The sequence below is a fragment of the Pteropus medius genome, unplaced genomic scaffold (genome assembly GCF_902729225.1).
Source record: "Pteropus medius unplaced genomic scaffold, Ma_sr-lr_union100, whole genome shotgun sequence".
Taxonomy (NCBI): domain Eukaryota; kingdom Metazoa; phylum Chordata; class Mammalia; order Chiroptera; family Pteropodidae; genus Pteropus; species Pteropus medius.
The window spans coordinates 36,252,968-36,275,925 of NW_024344378.1; the positions used below are offsets into that span (position 1 = coordinate 36,252,968).

The 22,958-nt window shown below is 38.9% G+C and overlaps 1 protein-coding gene across 14 annotated transcripts in view; it reads right to left on the reverse strand.

Moving 5' to 3' along the window:
- Positions 1–22,958, reverse strand: part of FAM13C (family with sequence similarity 13 member C) — a 141,697-nt gene that overhangs the window by 76,114 nt on the left and 42,625 nt on the right. Inside the window, exon 1 of one of the 14 annotated variants that reach the window (XM_039871858.1) lies at positions 883–2,037. The exons of 11 other annotated variants lie outside the window; for them this stretch is intronic. In XM_039871858.1, the coding sequence (XP_039727792.1) occupies positions 883–976 (94 nt within the window). In that variant the 5' untranslated portion in view covers positions 977–2,037. Of the gene's footprint in view, positions 1–882; positions 2,038–22,958 lie in introns of those variants that run through there. 2 more of the 14 variants (XM_039871850.1, XM_039871849.1) reach the window with 2 other exon arrangements.

The window sequence follows — 22,958 nt, forward strand, 5'->3', positions numbered from 1 at the left end:
AAAGCCCATATATATATTCAGCTCTTAGAATGAACAAGGGAAAGTGTTATAAACCTACCCTATCTTGTCCTGCCCTAGAGTTCCTTTTACCTTAAACCTGTGCACGTCTGTAAAAGCAACTTAAATTCCTTTTGAATTTGGGAATTTTAAAGACCTTAACCCCTGATTAAAAGAACTATTGGACTATCAAATTCATTTAGTTATTGGAAGAAAGGAGGCCCTGAAAAAAGCTGATTTAAATTCCCTCTAAAATTTGTGTGTCTGATTATTACAGGGATACCTTGGCAACACTGCGGGTTCAGTTCCAGACCACCTCAATAAAGTCAGTGTCTCAATAAAGATATTTGTAACCTTTTTGCTGGTGGAAGGTCCTGCTTTCAATTTGTAAAAACACAACATCTGTGAAGTGCAATAAAGCTAAGTGCAATATAATAAGTTATGCCTGTGTTTAAAATGTTCTGGCCCTTTAAGAATTAGGAAACCGAGAGAGAACCGTTTCTTCAGACTATTTTTTAAATCATTTCTGCCTACCTAAGTCACGATTTCAACACAGAAATAAAATAAATCATGGAGGAAGCATAGATTCAACATCTGCACATATACATAAAGTAGGCTCCCCTTTGGTCCTGTTTCCTTATGGGTAATCCAGAGATATTCCTCAGTTTACTGCTTACAGTTGTAAGCATCTCTAGTAGAAAATAAACATTCAGATTAGGTTGTCTATCTTATCCATTTTCCAAATCAAATAACATTCACTGGGTGCCTGATCTGTACCAGACACTAAACTAGGTACTTTTAACTTGTATTTCCTCATTTAAAACTAAAGGTGGATTTTAATCTTTACCAGCGAGAATAATCAAGTGAAGACAAGAGATGACTTACCTAGGCCAGAAACATTGTCTTTTATGCAAGAGATACCTTCCTGAAGACCCTGCAAAATCTGACTGAGATTTATGTATTTTAAGACTATTCTCATGACAGAAGATTTTGAGTATTTCTGTTCAGCAGCTAAAGTGGAAATATTTCAATAAAATAAACACAGCTTATATTTTGATAGACCCAAAGAGCTTATAAATTATGCAAACCTTGATAAATTTGGGGGGAATTGCATTATTTCAAATTGCTTACATTGAGAGAATTAAGTTTACATTCACTATTTAATTCAAAATTATATAAGGTAGGAACACACTGTATCGCTGGAGTGAGCTACAGAACTCAGAACCTAACCCCAATCTTCAAAACCCAGATTCAGAGTTCTTTTCACTATGTTTCCACATCCCAAGTTTACTTTTGTCAAATGACAAAATCAAAACAATGTAGGAAAGAGTTCGATGCCCTCTATTCAAGGGAAAGCAATCCATGGACTGGAGAACTGCAGCACCTATCAAGAACAGTGTTCTTCCCAAGGGATTTTGGGATTTCTGGAGTCTCTCGCACCCCAATTTCCCACCCGGAAGGATTAGAACGAACAAACTTGAAGAGCTCAGAACACAAAATAAGCGGAGCTCCATCCAAGAGCAGCTTACCGGAGATCCAGGAGGGCAGCCAAAGAGGCAGTGAACCAAAGGACTCCGAGGACACCTGCACCTAGGGGCCGTCCCCGGAAACTTCGGCAGCTGTCTCTGGGTCCCATCTCGTTGCCAAATGGTCAAATGACGAAACCAAAACAATTTAGAAATGAGTTTGCTGTTCTTTATTCAAGGGAAAACCATCCATGGGTTGGGGAAGTATAGTGCCTCACAAACAGTAGAGAGCTCTTCCCAAGGGGTGTTGGGCAATAGTGAGTTTTATTTAGAAGTGGCAACATGGAAACAGGGCATGATTGGCTGGGAGGTTGGGGATTTCCTTATAAGGTTAGTGGGTCCCAAATTCTAGGGTAAGGTAAACCAGTTAAATCTGAGTTGGAGGGTTGTGATGGGTGTATGTTAAATTTCCTTGACAGGTGTTTTCTGTAAGTGCGGCTGATTTAGGTTTAGATTTGTGATGTGGGCTGGGCCACTGGGGCGGCCTCCATTTTCCAGGTCTGGATATACAAATTAACTTTATCACTATAGAGCTGACAAGTATCCCATGCAAATCAGCATGAACACGGTCATATTTAACAAAATGTAACAGCTGGGGTGGGTGGTATTCAAGTGTAAAGTCACTAAAGCACACAATAGAGAATAAAAGAGAGTTACCAGGCATGTAAGTTCTCAGTGGTATTTATTTTTTCTCCACTGTAGCATATGGACAAAGAACTCTGAAGTGAGAGAGATTCACAAGAAATGAAGGTCTTCCTTTAATGAGCTTGAACAAACTGGGGGTCGTAGCAGGATTAACCAGCTGTGATAGAGGCAAGATTAGCCACCTTAAGTGTTGTAACCACCCAAAATCTAAGTCCCTCACTCCAGGAATCCTCATATTTCTGCTTCTGCCCCACTGAGGACTCAAACTTTGTACAAGCCTCCAATTCTCTCACTCATTACAATTGCAATGGGTCGCTGAGTCTACAGAAAAGCCCAAACAGGATGAAGCTCAAAGGAAAGCAGAAAGCAAACAGATTACGGTCATGATCACTTTGCTCTACTCCCTAATAGCACTGGTATCCCAAATTGCCAGGCCCAGATCCTGAAAAATGCTTACCCTGACCTTTGAACCAGCCTGGTCCCTCAAGGCATGTGGAGTTTCTGACTCAGTAACAGGCCACCCCTTTCGCTTTACGGGCTCCCTGGGTTTCTGACTCCATTCATTCATCGTTCAAATATGCACTTGCTATCAGGTACTCCATTCTGTGCTCTTCCTAGTTCCTGCCCTCCGGGAGCTCGCAGTCTAATAGTGGCAATGATGGTGGTGCCAGTGGCAGGAGGCAGGTGACACAAACCAAAAACAGGCAATTACAGGATAGTATGATCAATGCTACAATATGAAAAAGATAAGTGTGAGATGCTCTGAGAATATATAGGAATGATACCAAACTCAGTATGTGGGCAAAGCATCACTGAAGTGGCCTAAAAGATGAAGCAGAGAGATGGGGAGACAGGATGTACTGAGGTGAACATGTATAAGTGAAAGCATGGCATATTCAAGGAACTCAGAGTGGTTGACTATGTTTGGCATGAGAGTCAAACATAGCTGGGGATGATGACCAAGGAGGCAGCCCAGGCACAGGCAGAAGCCATATCATATGAACATTGTAAGTCTTGAAGAGTTTGGGCTTTATTCTGAAGGCAATGTCATGTTTGGATTTGCACTGGAAAAAGATCATCCAGAGCCTATGAGGCAAATGGATTAGAAGGTGAGGCAGGAGAGTGGAAGGAGGGAAGTCAGTTAGATAATTAGAACACCCCAACCAAGAAATGACTGGCATTACAGAGATGGTGGTCAGAATAGGGAAAACTGATTGGTTTAAAAGATATTAAAGAGGTAGAAACAATAGGCTTGGTGATTGACAGGACGTGGTTGAATAAGAAAGAGGAAGAACTTAGATGATGCCAAATCTCTAGCTTGGAAAATGAGATGAATAATATTACTGCTCCCTGAGATGGAGACAGGAAGAGAAACAGGGAGAGTTGGGAATTAGTGCCCATGCAGCACCCAAGCAGGCAATGATGAACAGATGGGTTGGAGTCTCATGGGCAGATGTGGGCTGGGAACATCTGGGAATGAGCATGAAGGTGACTAAAACTACAAGTGGTGTAACACCATTTACAGTGTGCAGAGAGAGAAGGGAAAACCTAGACAAGATCCCTGAAAAACACCAATATTTATGGGACCGATGATATATCATTAAATTAAAAATCAAGCTGCGAAACTGTAATATACAGCAAGAGCCCATGGAAGGGGTGGAAGGGAAGATCGAATAGGTGTATGTGTCTGTGTGTAACTACTTATTTTTTTTTTTTGTGGCACATGTTAATTTATAAATTATTGCTCAAATTGTTTAATGAGTATGTATTTCTTCTATAATTTAAAATAAGAATACTTAATTTTAAAAACATTTTAAAGAGGCAGATGGAAAGGAGATTGTGATAACCAAGAAGGAGAGATGGGAAGAAAATGCAGAGAGAAAGTTTATTGCTTGATCTTATTTACGTCTTATTGGAATGGAATGCTAAAGGATTTTGACTCAGGAAAAAGCAATAAAAGAAAAATTAAATAGTAAAAGTGCACTCAACCACATGACTTCTGTTGGAAGATGTTATAGTGTTCTTTAGAATAGGTGCCACTGCTTATTACAGTTGGCTTATGTTAAATTTTCATAAAGACATTAATTTTCCACAAGGAATCAAAAATCATGACCAAATGGGACAACTGCAGCATTGAGTCAGTTTCTGAAAATATGGCAACACAAGTTCAAGCCTTCCTACCAGAACTTGGTCACAGAGCAATGTCATGAAGGAAAGGCAAAATGGCTCCTTCATCAAAATGGCACTCCTTCAGCCACGTGGACTCTCAAGCCTACCACAGAAGCTAGTGACTTATTTTGACTTTAAAAAGATTACTATAATTTTAAGAATCAGAAGTGGTGCTAATTTCTGTGATATTAATATAAATTAAATATTTATATATATTTTAAATCATCTCTCTTCGAGTTGAGAGTTAAGCCCCTTTAAATACCGCTTACTATAGAGCATTACCTTCCCAGGAAAAACCACTGTTTAGACCTCTTTTCACTGAAAAAGTGAACAGCCCATGCTATGGAATCTCTACCATGTAATTTTCTGAAATTATTAAACTGTCTGGGTTTTTTTTTGCTTTCAAATATCCCTCAGTGTTTCATTTCACAAACTCCCATGTTTATTATATTTAATTTAGTAGAAATCAAAATATTCTTCTATTGTCAAGGCAGTTGTAAGAAAAATCCAAAATTACCATCGCAATTACCTCAGATTCTCAAATGTCTCCATTAATGTCAAGCACAAGGAGAATTAGGGATCCTTAAACTTAGAGAAAGCTCCACACTCAATGATGAGTCGGGCAAGAGGACCTTCTAATTCTAGTTGTTAATAAACTCTGTGGTGGCAACTTATTAAAATATTTACTGAATTGTTTCTACACTGCCAGGGACAGTTCTAGCTGTGGGACTATAGTGGTAAGCAAAACAGACTATCACTCAGGAAAACAACAATAACAACAACAAAGAAAAAGAAAGTTCTAGGTTTTTGCTAAGTGAACGCAGATTCCTCCCCATTTTCTAACTTCTAAAATGATAATGGATGATTAAATCAATAAGCCTAAGAGTACCACAAGATGCAAAATACCTTCTGAGGGGATCCCCCTGCACCCTGGCCTCCCCTCAACTCACGGCCATTGCTCTCTCAATGCAATTCCATCATTCCGGAGATGCCTGCTTTATTCCCTTATTTATATCCTTTCTTAGTCCCTTCAAACTACTATAATGCAAATATCACAGACTGAGTGGCTTAAAGAATAGAAATTTATTTTTCACAGTTCTGGACACTGGAAAGTCCAGAATCAGGGGACAGCAAAATCAGTTCCTAGTGAGGACCCTCTTCCCAGTTTGCAGACATATGCTTTCTTGCCATATGAGAGGAACGAAGCAAGGTCTCTTGCCTCTTATAAGGGCACTAACCCATTTCCCAAAGGCCCCAACTCCAAATACCATCACATTGGGGATTAGATTTTCAACATACGAATTTGGGGGGTATACAACCATGCAGTCTATACCTTATCCCATGGATCCCAGGTTATTCCCTCAAATCTCCTCTGATTATTTGAGGCCACATCAACAGTCCTATCTTCCACCTGCTGGACTCTCATTCTCCATGTGCTTAATTCTGCACAGTTGTGTTTTGCAGTATACACAGAATCTGTGTATTTGGCTATATCTCTCAAGTTAAAATGTAAGCACCTCAAAGGAGAATATCTGTGTCTTACATTCTCTCAAAGGGCTTCAGTACCTTATAACAGGACCCAACCCCTGGGCCGCAGACCCAGTACTGGTCCATGGCCTGTTAGGAACTAGGCAGCACTGTAGAAGGTGAGCAGCCAACAAGCAAGTGAAGAAGCTTCATCTGTATTTACAGATACTCCTCAGCACTAGCATCACCGCCTCAGCTCCACCTCAGATCATCAGGCATTAGATTCTCATATCAGCCTCTGGTGCCAAAAAGGTTGGGGATCGCTGCCTTACAAAATATTCGTTGATTCATTCATTCAATCATAACATATCTATTGAGTACCAGTGCCCGACACAGAGGAGCAGTTTTTTTGTGGATTTGCGAAACCAAAACACACACACACACACTTTAAAACATAAAAACTCTAAAAAGTGGGACTAATTTAAGGGAAATGCCAGTTTTCTGGAAAGTAGAAACCACAAAATATTTTAACTGAAATGCCAGTTTCTCATTGCTTGCATGCTTATTTCTGTAACTAGAACGAGGCTAAGAGAGTTTGGCCTAGGGAAGGGCCTGGAACAGCTGTTTTACTGAATAAATAAGAAACTGCCAAATACTAACAGCAGCTTGTATTTGCAGTATGTAAACTTTCAAACTGCTTTCCCATCCATTAGCATAACTTATCAAGTATGTTTCTTAAATGAGGCCCTCTAAGCACTTAGAAAGAATTGGAGTTTTAAATGCTTCTCTTCTCTACATTATTATTATGTCTAACAATTTTTCATAAATGATGGTCATATAAAATTCAACCCAGACCTTCTCTTACAAATTCTTCTGACGGAACAGTAAACTCCATCCAAGTGCTGAACAAAACACAGCATTAGATAAGGACATTTCACAACTTTCAATACTGGACTATAAATGTGTTCTTGTATTAACAAGGGACATGTGTCATTCCTTCTGCCAAACCAGTCATTTATGACTTTAAGGAAAGTCTAAATGTTCTCACAATATGTGGAACAGTCAACATACAGGGGAATCATGTCATTCCAACATCCTCCTTTCGAAGACCTTGAAGAAGCACCAGATCTCTCCAATCTGACAAACCTATCATTCTGTTTTTTTTTTGTTTTCTTTTGTTTTCTTTTTTCTGTTGAGGGAAGAAGGGAAATAACATTATCTCAGAAACCAGAAATGCCTAGATACATTTTAATTTCACAGAAACCTATTTAAAAAAGCATTTTATAACTGGAATTAAAATAAACTGAGGTGAAAATGGAATACTATGTGCTACAACACTATCTCAAATTAAAAATAAATTAACAGCAGTAAGAAAGTAAACCCTGGCAAGAAAATTATTCTAAGATATTTAAAGAGAATAGACATATATAAAATAGTGGTATCCTGTGAAAGCCTAACATTTGCTTGCAATATGGCTTCTCTTTTTTAAATAACAGTAGTTAAAACATGCCAAGTCTTTGATGGTAGGTGCCTTTGGTAATAACCCAGATACTAGACTTTGGGGAATTCCACAAAGGTGCAAAATAGTAACTCCCTCTTAAAAGATCTCCATCTACAATATTAGCACAAACGAGGACCGATTCTCCAGAGGCCGTGCCTGGTCCTATCAAAGACTGCACAAACAACCTCTATGTCTAATTTCCCAACTAACAGTGATTAAAACTGTATATACCTAAGTCTTTTATCACATTCTTCAGCCACAAATAGAATATGTAAAGCTTTTGCTTTGGAGGCGGTCTCTAGAAGGATGTTTCCTGTTACACAATAACATCAGATGACACACATGGACTGAACTGAATATTTCAAGTAAAGGTAACCCACAAAAAAAGATTTTATGTGGACATGAGAAAAGTCTAAGGAGGCTCTATTAGATCCAAATACTAATTGTAGCACCACTCATGCCGAGGAAGTTTTTAATTTGGAAACCTAGCAATTATCTGGAATGAAGAAAGAGTTTAACACCCAGAACATGTGAACTCAAAAGCATTTGGAGCTTGACAGATATCTGGTGTCTCAAACCCAGAAGCCACAGCTCCCTACTCTAAACTAGTTTCCATAGAACTTCAAAATACAGGAAACCCTTGATGGAGGCAGGATTCTACACCAAGTGAATGATGATGAGAATAACTGAAGAAAGCCCCTAAGAAGTGACTCTGCAAATCAGGTCCCAACACTTTCTTAGGTTAAAGTATCTGCGAGCTCTTCATTGCCTGCACTGTGCTTCTTAACCTGGGGTCAAGTTCCCAGGAATGGAAATGACAGATATTAGGCACTGTGCCAGAGATATGCCAGCCCAAAGATACATATTGAAATGAAAGCTCCATGAGGGCCATGCTTTCACTGGTCTCATCTTCCATATTGACATAGAGGTTCCAATAAATATTTGTTGAATGATCAGTTACTAACAAGACATAGTTTCTTGGGATGTCAAATTTAATTAAAGATATAGGGGGAAAATGTTTTCTATTAACACAAATATATTCATAAACTGCAGCATTCCAAAGACTTTTAAGATGACATGTATATAGCAGTCAGGATTCTCAGCTTCAAACAAGTAGAAACAAACTCTAACTAATTTAATAAAAGAAATAAATTTATTGAAGAGCTTAGAAAATAATCCAACAGGTTAGAGAACCAGATGTTGGCTACAAGGCCAAAATTACACTCGGAACTGGTCCAATGTGGACACTTCTGCCATCGCTGAACACTGTATCTCCAATACCACTGACCCTAAGACCATTATGCTATCACTTTATTTTTTTTAAGAGAAACAGTAGATAATACTGTTCATCAAACTCTACCACTACATCGATAATCTTAGAATTGAGGAAAAACAATAGATTCTGCAGTGTGCATCACTAACACCACACATTCACAGTGGCCACCACCACCACGACAACCATACACGGCCCAGGTCTCCTCTGTTGCTGCACCCACACCGGGTTGTGCCCACGTCCTAGCTGAAAGGAAAGCTGAAAAAGCTGGCATTTTCAGCTTCTATAATGGAAAAAAAACAAAGATTATCTTTTTTTCTCTCTTGTAGGAAATTCTCCAAGCATAAGAACAGAGTTCAGTGCCAGGCAACCAAAATAGAATGGCAAATATCCCCTATAGAGAGATTTCACAAAAATTCTCTCTTATAAAAAAGTTTAACTGTCTCTGCAGTTAGGACTTAGAAACTGAAAAATGTTTGAGAAGCACCAGAACAAGAAAACTCCTTAAGACAAAATCCAAGGTCCTTACAATCCAGCCCCTACAAACTGTTCCAGTTTAGTTTCCATCACCCGACCCTTTGCCCACTCTACAGTTCAGGAATGACAAATCAGGTGGCAGCTCTTCGACTGCCATTATCACTCATGTCTTCACTCATGGTGTGTGTCCTCAGATTAGAAAATCTCCCCCAGCTCTGCGATTTTTCTTTACTAAATAACTCCCATTACACAGCTTGTACCAAAAATCACCTCTCGTGTGAACTCTCCCATATAGCCCAATCTTAGTGATCCCTGAGCACTTTATACATACCTTATTATTGAGGGAAGATATCCCCACTCAATATCTGAACAAAAAGCTGAATTTATTGCTTGCAAAGCAAGGGAGAGCAGCACTTTAATGAGCATTCTCCCAGAGCAAAGGAAGAGTGAGTTGATCTTACATAGGGTTTGGAGACCTTTGAGTTCAGGGGCTGGGAGACTTCCAGAAGCTGGAATGTTTAGGCATTAGGCTGATCTTTAGGTGTAGAAGCAAAGCTGGAGTGAGAATGTGGTTGACTGGCTGACTTGCTGAAGTGTACTCACTAGATTTAAGCTGTTGCTGACTGTCTGGCTTTATCAACACGTGTGTTAGTGGGGTGTGGGGCTGCTGTCACTGTACCACCAGCTTACAGAGCATAAATGATTGCTGCTATTGATCAATTTAAACAGGTATAAAACAGGTTGCGATGGCCATGGTAACCATGGCCAAAGAACAATCAGTCTTTTCGTAGAAGGATAGGACCTTTTCATTCTAACCATTATGACAATATATTAGGATATAATAACCATACTAATTAGCTAACATTCAAATATTATTTAGGCTCTTACTATGTACCAGGCATTAGAGTAAGTACTTTACAAGGATATCTCAATCCTTGAAACAACTTTATGGGGGGGCACTATTATCCATCATTTCACAGATGGGTAGCCTTAGGGGCCTTCCTGGGATTTGAGTACAGAGAGAATGAGAACAGAGGCTGCCACTCACTCAGCACACAATAAAGACTCGACTAACTGTTCTGTCACTATCTCCCCAGTGATAATACACTCGCTTCAAGTACAAGCTCCAGATCTCCTCTTTCTCTGTGCCCATGGCTACAGTGGTTCAGACCCTCTCATGCAGAGGCATCCTCAATGTCCACTGTCACAGGAAGAATGAGAGGGTCCTGAATCACTCTGTTAGTTCAAAATCTGATCTGAAGGTCAAAAAGCTCAGCATTCTGCCAAACATGGCTGACAATAAAACCAACATCCAGTACAAACTGTCAATGACATCTGTGATTAAAGAAAGCCAGACCTTACGATAATATATTCCACCTGGTTTCTAATTACTTTGCATCCAATTCTCCATCTCTGATGCAACTACCAAATCTAAAAGACTGGTCATCAACCTGCCTCAACTTCCCCAAGGTGGCAAGGTTCCAGGAGCCTAAAAACAGAAACACCAGCTGCAGAAAACTGACAGCTGATTATTTTGCCACTTTCTGCTCATGTACATACACCTACACAGGAGTGCCCCAGTTGTCACTCCTTAAGAAAAGCTCTCTCGGAGTACCTGAATTAAGTCATATGAAACACAGCAAACCATATCTAAACCACAGCACTCCCCAGACAAAGGCCCTGCTATTAATGACAAAGATATGCCATTAAAATATCTCTATTTCCCTCTCATCACTCTCAGTAAGTGCCAAGAAATCCCTCTGCAATTTATTCCTTTATTAATAATTATATATTCTTTTTATCCCTAACAAAGAGAAATGTTCAACCCTTCCTTCTCCTGAGCCCAGTAAAGCCTTATCCTTCAAGCCCCCAGAAACATTCGAAATCTGTAGTAACCTTTTGGGTAGGTTTATTGAGGGACCCATATTTGGTTAAGCCACCCTTCAAATTAATTTTTTAATACAACCATAAGCAATACCTAGTAATGCCATTCACTTAGTCATTCAATTTTTGTGGCCTAAAGCAAATTACTTAACTTCTCTGTGCCTCAGTTTCCTCATCTGTAAAAAGGAATAAGAATATCAGCACCTCACAGAGTAGTTGTGAGAATTAAATGACTTATTATATATAAAGCACTCAAGACAAGGCTGTGCACATGGTGACTATAGTTAATAATATGGTTAATAATATGGTTAATAATATGGTATTGTATACTTGAAAGCTAGGGAAAGTAGATCTTAAGCTTCTCACAACATACACATACAAAAACTAGTGAACTATGTGAGGTGATGGATGTGTTGATTATCTTGATCTTGCTAAGTTTTCCACAATACATACTTACATCAAATCATCACATTGTACACTTCAAACGTATACAGTTATATTTGTCAATTATTTCTCAATAAAGTTAAAAAAAGACAAGGCTGTGCATGGTCATTACCATAGAAGTAATATTTTTCATAATTATTATAGCTCTCCAGGTATGATGTAGCAGATCTGAACCGGGTTATAGTAATAGTATTGATAAGAACATCTGGGAGAGATACTCTGGGTTTGAGGATAAAAGCCTTCAACTCATCCGCTAGCTATATCTAAAAACATATATAGACAGAGAAAGTGGGTCAAGATGGCGGCGTAGGTAAACGCGGTGCTCACCTCCTCTCATGACTGCATTAAAATTACAACTAAATTATAAAACAATCAACTTGGAGGACCACCTAAAATCTAGCTGAACATATCACCTATAACTGAAGATATAAAAAAAGGCTACATCGAGACCGGTAGGAGGGGTAGAGACCCCCAAAGGAGCTGGCACCACACCTGCACGTAATGGTTAAACATTGGGAAGGACAGCGTGGCTGCAGAGGACCCCCTAAAGGAGTTATGGGCCCAAGTTCCACATTGGGGCTCCCCAGCCTAGGCTTCCAGTGCCGGGAAGAGGAATTCCCACAAAATCTGACTATACAAATCACTGGAGATTCCTACTGTCCAGGTGAGACGGAAAGAATCTGGAAGTCCAAATGTCTCCTTAAAGGGCCCGCACACAGATTCATTTGCTCACAGACACTCACCCTGGGCTCTAGCAGAAAGTCAGCAGCACCTTGGGAGGCACAAGAGACATATGGAGAAAGACTGGGTTGTATGATTTCGGGGAGTGGGCTGGAGGGACAGACACCATTGTCCCCTTGTAGGGCCTTCCTCTTGTGCAGTCTACAGGCAAGCGCCATCTTGCCTGTATTGAATCATCCTCCTACATAGCCAATTCTGAATCTGTATTGGCCTGGTGAGATTAGCTCGCTCCACCCCTAGACTTTCTGAGACCCCGCCCCACACAACTTGCAAACTCTTTGCCTGTCAACCAGCCCCATCCTGCGCTCTCAGCAGGGGGTGCATTTGAGAGTAATCAACAGTCCTTGGTTCAAGCAGCTTGGGAGAAACTTTCCATGGTGGGCAACCAACACCAGCCTGAGCTGCAGTATCTCTTAAACAAATCTCAGAAGTCTGCAGTCCCGAGACAGGCAGCGGCTGGACTCAGTGTGATCTGAGACTTTTGCAAGAGGCCACAGATTCAGCAATGGCATTATGCATGAGCTGGTGAGATCCGCTCCCTTTACCCTGTGACTTCCTGGGGCCTCAACCCACCCAACTCGAGTAACACCCAAAGGCTCTTTTAGCTGCTTAGACTTACAGGCAGTAAGCTGGCAGCCTCAAGCCTTGGGGTACGTTGGGCCTTTTGCTAAGCTGACCAAAGCCCAGTACTTGTGGCAGCCGGCATCTGTTCACAATATGGTCTCTCCTACTTGCCTCCAGGTCTAGCACAGACAGATTGCTTTTTAGCTCCTACCAGGTAGCCCTGGGTGGTCACAAGCATTGACTGACCTTAATCTGTACAGGAGCCCCTCCCAAGGGCTCACAGAACCAACGCACCTGGAGGCTGGCATCAGACCACAATAGAGAACCACCTGATTAGCCCCCCAGGTGGCTCACTGAAAGGGTAGCCTCAACAGGTACACAAACCCGCTGCAGAAAATACCATTTCATGGGTTCGGCCCCCACATAGATGCTCATACCCTGTGGGCATGGCCAGTCCTTACAGCCAGTCAACCCAAGCGTCAATCCCACCCACTGACATGCTAATAACAATCAAAGCTTAACTACAATAGAGCACACACAATTCACACAAGAGACACTCATAGAGCTCCCAGCACAGGTGATCAGGGAAACTATGCCACTGGGCCACAAAGGGCACCTACTACATAAGACCACCTAGCCAAGACAAGAAGATATAACCAATCTACCTAATACATAGAAATGGACATAGAGAGGCAACTAAAATGAGAAAACCAAGAAACATGTCACAAATGAAACAACAGTGGAAAACTCCAGAAGAAGAACTAAACAAAATGAAAGCAAACAATCTACCAGATATAGTTCAAAACACTGGTTATAAAGATGCTCAATTAACTTAGGAGAAGAATAGATGACCTCAGTGAGAACTTCAACATAGAGACAGCATTAAAAAAGGACACAGAATCATAAAAAGAGTCAGAAATGAAGAATACAATGACTGAAATGAAGAATTACACTAGAAGGAATCAACAGTGGATTAGATAGAGCAGAGGACTGAATCGGCAATTTGGAGGACAAGGTAGCACAAAATATCTAATTAGAAGGCCAAAAAGAAAAAAGAATAAAAATAAATAAATAATGAGGAAAGTATGAGAGATCTCTGGGACAACATCAAGTGTATTAACATTCGCATCGTAGGGGTACCAGAAGGAGAAGAGAGAGACCAAGGAATTAACAACTTATTTGAAAAAATAATGATGAAGAACTTCCCTAACCTGGTGAAGGTAATAGACATACAAGTCCAAAAAGTACAAAGAGTCCCAAACAAGAGGAACCCAAATAGGCCCACACCAAGACAAAGAATCCTATAAGCAGCAAGAGAAAGGCAGCTAGTTACTTACAGGAGTACTCCCATAAGAAGGACAGCTGATTTCTTAACAGAAACTTTGCGGTCCAGAAGGGATTGTCACAAAATATTCAAAGTGATGAAAAGCAAGAAGCTACAACCAATACTACTATATCCAGCAAGCCTATCAATTAAAATTGAAGATGAAATAAAGACCTTCCCGGATAGAAAAAAGCCAAAGGAATTCATCACCAACAAGCCAGTATTACAAAAAAATGTTAAGGAGACTTTTTAAAGAAGAAAAAAGAGGGGAAAAAAACACATAAATATGAATAATAAAATGGAAATAACTATATACCTATCTATAATCACTTTAAATGTAAATGGGTCAAACATTCCAATCAAAAGATATAGGGTATCTGAATGGATAAGAAAAAAAGAGCCATAAACATGCTGTCTACAAGAGACTAGGTTCAGATTAAAAGACACACACAAACTGAAAGTAAAGGGATGGAAAAAATATTTCATGCAAATAGAAATGAAAAAAAAAAAAGCTGGGGTGGCTATACTTAGACAAAATAGACATTAAAATGACAGATATAATAAGAGACAAAGAAGTGCATTACATAATGATAAAGGGATCAATCCAACAAGAGGACATAAACATATAAACATACAACATAGGAGCACCTAAATATATAAAGCAAATATGACTGACATAAAGGGAGAGATTGACAGTAATACAGACATAGTAGGGGAGTTTTGACACCCCATTGATACCAATGAACAGATCTTCCAGAGAGAAAATCAATAAGGAAATAGTGGCCTTCAATGACACACTAGACCAGATAGATTTAATTGATATTTCTAGAGCATTTTACTCCAAAGCAGCAGAATATACATTCTTCTCAAGTGCATATGAAACATTTTCCAGGATAGACCACATGTTCGGCTACAAAACAAATCTCAATAAATTTAGGAAGGCTGAAGTCATATCAAGTGTCTTCTCCGACTATAGTGGTATAAAACTAGAAATCAATTACAAGAAAAAAAACTGAAAAATACACAAACACATGGAGGCTAAACAACATGCTACTAAACAAATGAAAGGATTAATAATGAGATCAGGGAAGAAATCAAAAGATACCTAGAGACAACTGAAAATGAAAACACAACGACTCGAAATCCATGAGATACAGCAAAAGCAGTCCTAAGAGGGAAATTCATAACAATACAGGCCTACTTCAAGCATTCTAATCACTTAAAAGAACAAGAAAAAGAATAGCAAACAAAACTCAAAGTGAGCAGAATGAAGGAAAGAGTAAAGATCATAATGGAAATAAAATAAAGTCTAGAAGAACAATACAAAATATAAATAAAACAAGAGCTAGTTCTTTGAAAATATAAACAAAATTGATAAACCTTTAACCAGACTTACCAAGAAAAAAAGAGAGAACCCCCTCAAAAAAAACAAAATCAGAAATGAAAGAGAAGTGACAAATGACTCCACAGAAAGACAAAGGATTATAAGAAAATACTAAAAGCAATCATACGCCAACAAAATGAACAATCTGGAAGAAATGTATACATTTCTAGAAACATACAAGTTCCCAAGACTGAGTTGAGAAGAAACAGAAAATCTGAACCAATCAATCACCACAAACGAAATTGAATCGGTAATCAAAAAACTCCTCAAAAACAAAATTTCTGGACCAAATGACTTCACAGGTGAATTTTTCCAAACATTCAAAAATGAATTAATACCTATTCTCCTTGACTATTCCAAAAAATTCAAGAGGAAGGAAGATTCCTAAACTTATTTTATGAGGCCACCATTACCCTGATTCCAAAACCAAAGACATTACAAAAAAAAGAAAATAATAGGCCAATATCTCTGATGCACATGATGCAAAAATCTTCAACAAAATATTAGCAAACCAAATTCAGCAATATTTTAAAAATTATATAAACCATGATCAAGTTGGATTTTATTCCAGGGATGCAAAGTTGGTTCAATATCTGTAAATCAATTAATGCGATATACCACATTAAAAAATTGAAAGGTAAAAATCATAAGGTCATATCAATAGACGCAGAAAAAGCATTTGACAAAATCCAGCATCCACTTATGATAAAAACTCAGCAAAGTGGGAATATGGGCAACAAACCTCGACACAGTAAAGGACATATATGACAACATCATACTCAATGGGGGAAAGCTAAAAGTGTTTTCCTTAAGATCAGGAAGAAGACAAGGATGTCCACTCTCACTACTTTTATTGAACATAGTACTGGAAGTCCAAGCCACAGCAATCAGAAAAGAACAAAGAATAAAAGGCATCCAAATTGGAAGGAAGAAGTAAAGTTTCCATTATTTGCAGATGATAGGATACTATATATAGAGAACCCTAAAGATTCCACCAAAAACTATTAGAACTGATACATAAAGTCGATAAAGTAGCAGAGTACAAAATTAATATTCAGAAGTCAGTTGCATTTTTATACACCAATGAGGATCTATCAGAAAGAGAAATTAAGAAAACAATTTCATTTACAATTGCATCAAGAACAATAAAATACCTATGAATAAATTTAACCAAGGAGGTAAAAGACCTGTACTTAGAAAATTATAGGTCATTAAAAAAAGAAACTGAAGAAGATACAAACAAATAGAAGCTTATACCATGCTCATGAATAGAAAGAATTAGCATTGTTAAAATGTCCATACTACCCAAAGCAATCTATAGATTCAATATAATCCCTATCAAATTACCAATGAAATTCTTCAATGATCTAGAAAAATTACAAAAATTTATTTGGAACCATAAAAGATCTTGAATAGCCACAGCAAACCTTGAGAAAGAACAAAGTTGGGGGTATTACACTACCTGATATCAAACTATACTATAAGACTATAGGAATTAAAACAGCATGGAACTGGCATAAAAACAGACACATAGATCAATGGAACAGAATAGAGAGCCCAGAAATAAATTTATGCCTATATGCTCATTTAAACAATGACAAAGGAGCCAAGAATATGCAATGGGGTAAAGACAGTCTCTTCGATAAAGGTGTTAGGAAAACTGGACAAATACATGCAAGAAGAAGAAGAAGAAGAAGAAGAAGAAGAAGAAGAAGAAGAGGGAGGAGGAGGGAGGAGGAGGAGGAGGGAGGAGGAGGAGGAGTGGAGGAGGAGGGAGAAGGGGGGGAGGAGGAGGAGGGAGGGGGAGGGAGGAGGGAGGAGGGAGGAGGAGGCAGGGAGGAGGAGGGGAGAGGAGGAGGGGGGGGAGGAGGAGGATGAGGGGAGGAGTGAGAAGAAGGAAGAAAGAAGAAGAAATAGCTGAAGAAGAAGAAGAAGAAGAAGAAGAATAGCTAGCGAAGAAGAAGGAAGAAGAAGAAGAAGAAGAAGAAAGAAGAAGAAGAAGAAGAATAGCTAGAAGAAGAAGAAGAAGAAGAAGAAATAGCCAGCAAAGAAGAAGAAGGAAGAAGAAGGCACAAAGGAAGAAGAAGAAGGAGGAGGAGGAGGAGGAGGAGGATGAGGAGGAGGAGGAGGAGGAGGAGGAGGAGAAGAAGAAGAAGAAGAAGAAGAAGAAGAAGAAGAAAAGAAAAGAAACGAAACTGGGCCACGTTCTTATATCTTATACAAGAATAAAATTCAAAATGAATTAAAGACTTAAATGTAAGACCCCAAACCATAAAACTCCTAAAAGAAAATATAGGCAGTAAACTCTCTGACACTGTTCTTAGTAATATTTTTTTTCTGATATCTCCCCTCGGGTGAGGGAAACAAAAGAAAAAAATAAATGAATAGGACTATATCACTCTAAAAAGTTTTTGCACAGCAAAGGAAACCATCAACAAAACAAAAAGACAACTACTGAATGGGAGAAGATATTTGCCTAAAATACATCTGATAAAAGGTTAGTATCCAAAATTTATAAAGAACTCATACAACTCAACACCAAAAAAAAACCCCAAATAATCCAATTAAAAAATGGACCAAAGATGTGAATGAGTATTTCTCCAAAGAGGACATACATATGGCTAAAGGAAATGAAAAGATGCTCAAGGTCATGGTCACTAATCATAGGATAAATGCAAATTAAAACCACAACGAGATATCACCTCACATCTGTCAAAATGGCTATCAGCAATAAATTCAAAAAAAACAAGTGTTTGCGACAATGTGAAGAAAAGGGAGCACTCTTGTACTGTCGGTGGGATTGTAAATTGGTACAGCCACTATGGAAAACAGTTTGGAGGTTCCTCAAAAAATTAAAACTAAAACTACCTTTTGACCCAGCAATGAACTTCTGGGTATTCATCCAAAGAAAACCAAAACACTAATTTGAAAAGATGAATGCACCCCTACGTTCACTGCAGCTTTATTTACAATAGCCATGATATGGAAGCAACCTAAATGCCCACTGATAGTTGACTAGATAAAGAAGCTGTGGTACATATATACAATGGAATATTACTCGGCCATAAAAATTGACATCTTACCATTTGCAATGACATAGATGGATCTAGAGAATAGTATGCTAAGTGAAATAAGTCAGACAGAGAAAGACAAACACCACATGATTTCACTTGTTTGTGGAATCTAAGGAACAAAATAAACAAAATGAAAACAGATTCATAGATACAGAAAACAAACTGTTGATTGCCAGGTGGAAGGAAAGGTTGGGGGTCTAGGTGAAAAAAGTGAAGGAATTAAGAAGTAAAAATTAGTAGTAACAAAACAAAGTCACAAGGATGTGGAGTACAGCATAGGCAGTATAGTCGATAATATTGTAATGGCTGTGTGTAGTGCCAGTGGGACTAGAATAATTGGAGGTGGGGTGAAAATCACTGTGTAAATTATACAAATGTCTAGCTATTTGGCATTTAATATAAAAGATTAATATCCAAACTAATATAAAATTAAATTACACCTGAGACTAATATAAAATTAAATTTTAAAAAGAATGGCATGAGAAAAAAAAGTATATAAATGACATGATGCTAAACAACTGCACAAATAGTGAACACTTTAGTGTATGTCCAGACACTTCCAATTACCCAACCATTTCATGTAATGAACTGCTTGGCACCCTCGCTTTACCCCTAGAAGGAGCCATTTGACCTTTGGCCTACACTGAGGTTCAGCTCTACCATCTGGGGCCAATTCTGTCCTCTATCATAGGAAAGGGGAGCAGCATAGGTAACGCAGCAACAGATCTGTCTTGCTGCAAGTTTTACCCCAAGTGTTTGCTCCATTCCTATCCCCAGGTCCCCTCTCTGGACCCCACCATAGTAAGTAAATCCCAGTCATAACACTCTATACACACAGGTCTCTGTCCTGCCAGTCAGATTAGTGCCCCACCTCCTCCTGGACTGGAATCCCATCCAGCTCTTTATTGTTCCCCTGAAGCATGGCAGAGCTGGCCCACAGAATGTCTGACTTCAGGAAGTCCTTTGTATTAGTTTCCTAGGGCTGATGTAACAAATTACCATACCTTGGTGGCTTAAAACAGCAGAAATTTATGCTCTCACGGCTGTGGAGGCCAGAAGTCCAAAATCGAGGTGTTAGCAGGGCCACACTCTCTCCACAGGTTCTAGGGAAGAATTCTTTCTTGCCTTTTCCAGGTCAAGGAAGACTCCTGGTGTTTTTGGTTTATGGCAGCATAACTCTAATCTCTGCTTCTGTCTTCACATGGCTTTCTTCCCTGTGTGTCATTCTGCGTCCTCTCTCTCTTCTTCTAATAAGACCAGCAGTCATTCGCTTTAGGGCCCACCTTATATACTTGATGATTTCATCTGAATTCTTATCTTAATTATATCTGACATTCCAAATAAGGTCACATTCTGAGGTTCTAAGTGGACATGAATTTGGGGGAAACAATGTCCAACCCGTGACACTCCTCAGCTGACAAAAGGGAAAACAGAGGCCCCATCTGGCACACTCAGTCTAGCATCACTGATGAAACACCATGTTACTGAGCCTGGTTTGGCAAATCAAGCAAAATTTATGAATGGCTTTGCCCAGGATGAGATTATTAGTGAAACCAATGGTTTGGGAAGTAAAAGAAAAGGCCAGGTCAGTGTGCATAGGGCAGGCCATATTTCAAATAGAATGTAGGTCCCAAAATCACCAAAGCTAAAAAAATTGGTGACATTAAATACATCCATTTTGAAATGAGGAGACAGGATAATTTGTATGTGTGTTAAAGACATACTCTTAACCTTGTTTGTAATGAAAAGAACTCCTTCTAAAGAATATAACGTTCAAAGGCTTTGAGATAAATTGCATTTAGCAATTAGCTCACAAGTCAGAGGAAGCCAAAATAAACCAACCTCAAAACCACCCTAATCAATGAAAAATGTGTTCAGAGTTACAGCATTACAATCAGACACTGTAACAAATTCTAGATGTGTCATTTCAGAAATTTTAACCAAATAATGAAAATGTCAATGACAGGAAAATAAAATAATGCTCAATTACAGTTGCAGCTACTGCATTTTCTGATTTTTAAAAAAGTCTTAAAAATGGCATTTGCAAAGACTTTCATTATTTTATGATTAGAATTTTATCTCCACTGCCCAGAGATTAGATCCCTGTCTTTTTCAGAGTGAGCTCCCTGCTGCCTCCTCACCCTGATGCCTGTTTTGAGCACACCCGTCTCCATTGAGTTGATTACCTCTTGGGAGACTTTCTGCCTGGGCCTCTCACCTGCCACTAATCCCTGGAGGCCGAAGACTGCCTTGGCTACATGAGAGCTCACCAGGCGCCTGCCCTGTACATGGCACAGGATGGCTGTAACATCCAGACACTGACTCTTCCAGATGCTTCATCACATTAAGAACCAATCACTGAGTTCTCATCCTGTTGTTTTAGCATAAAGGGGAAATGTAAGAGTTAGAGATTTAATAGGGTGTTTTATTTTTTTCTCTATTTCCATCCTGATGTATCACAATCAAATAGACAAGGTTACAGCTGTCAAAGTCTTTATAAGTAATCAGTAAATAAATAAATAAGCTAGACAAAAAAAGAAGGAGCCTTAAACCATTATTATTAGCCTGTTTTTTATTTGGAGCTAAATTAATTCAGTCTTTTGTTCAATCCTTTTGTCTTTCAGAGAGAGCGATATCTGTGTCTTCAGAGGACCAGGCTCTCCCAGTTTCTAAATCAAATGTCAGTTTCGATGCAGCTGAGAAGACAGTTGGCAACTGGGAGATAGAAAGTGACAGAGGGAAGAGGTGGGAGGGAATGATGCCCGCCTATGGATCCATAGTACAACATGCAATGATTTTCCCCCAGTGGTTCATCAATCTGGTAGGTCATACCGTCACTACAGTTGGTGTTTTCTGGATTAAAACACGTGAAAAGGCAACCATTTACCCCTACCACACTGGCAGGTTGATTAAGAGAACTCTAAACCTTTACAGTATCCCCTTCATTATTTAATGTTAGTTACAGTTGAAAAGCCTGAAAATCTAACATTGGGATGACCGTTCCTATTGAAAATTTCCCTGGCACATGGCAACATAACTAAGCCAAGCAATCCTAACATTGTAGTTGAGTGTATTAAGAAACAAAAGAAGCAGAGCTAAATATCTTTGTTCCTGCAAGAAAGCCCCTAATTGTGGCTATAATTTATTAAGCAGTAAAGTCGCAGAGGGCTATTAAAAAAAAAAAAAAAAAGAGTTCATAACAAAACCAAGCAGGATTTTGGTGATTGGGAAGGCAAAGTTCCATCATGACTCAAAGACCACCAATTACCTATGTCTGCGGTCAACTATATAGTAAAATAATGCTTAAAATAGTAAAGCCATTTTTGTATATGACACTAGTATCAGCCTAGAGCAGCAATTTTCAGGGCAGCAATCTTCTGTCTGGCTGCTTATCTCCAGTAGGATTAATGCTCAGAACACAATGCTATTGTTCTGTCTGTGTCTGGCACCATTTATGTTGTTTTTTATTGTTTTAACACAGAAACAGGCTCATCAAAGTCAACCTTTCTGTTGACTTGATAGCCACTGCTCATGGAAAGTAGGGTTCAGTGAGACAAATGGTCTGGAAATTTTGAAGGCAGATTTAAAAATATTGCGGGGCTTCTATTCTATTTTTAAGACTTTATGATCTTAAGAGAGTAGGCTGCTTTTTCCAGAATGTTTCATGTTGTTTGGACACTAAAAAGGTAAAATAAATACTGTAATTAAGCCTTCTATACAGCTCTTAGACAAACTGCTAACTTCTCTTCCTATGCCTCTTTTAACTACCCCAGGAGAATCAAACTTAAAAATCCCAATGCTCTCAGGCTACAATTGGGTGCAACTGGTTACTTCTAGCTTAGAGAAGGTGAAGGAAGTTAAATGTTCATGTCATTCATTCTTGATACAGTTGCCAGATTTAGTAAATAAAAACATATGATGTCTGGATAAATGTGAATTTTATAAAGAAGGAATAATTTTGTTGTATAAGTGTGTCCCATGTAGATATTTGCTTGCACAATACTCCCATTCCCATTCAAAGAAATATCTACATGGGACATACTTATACTACAAAATTATTCCTTCTTTATCTGAAATTCTAATTTAACTGTGCATCTCATATCTTTTCTGGCAGCTATATCTCTTGCAAAATATGGAGCTTAAAATTGCAGGATTTGGGTTGATACATTATATCTCAGTCTCAAAGTGATATTTAACCATGTTTGATAAAGTTTAGATTGGTGATTCTTAGTTACCCTAAATGTCAGTTCACTAGGTTTCCGCTATCTAGACTTCCCAAACAGCTTTGCTTCCAAGCTCCAAAACAGGCTGTCTAAGTCCTTGCTAAGCTGTTTTCTTTGCCTAAAGAACACTCTGCTCTTGGATAAATATCACTCTGCACTTGGATGAGTACATGAGGATGTGAATTTGCATATCTGTGTGTATGCAGAAACCCAGCTCCCACATCTGACAATATCCAAATTGTCAAATCCACTTTCTACAGAAAGT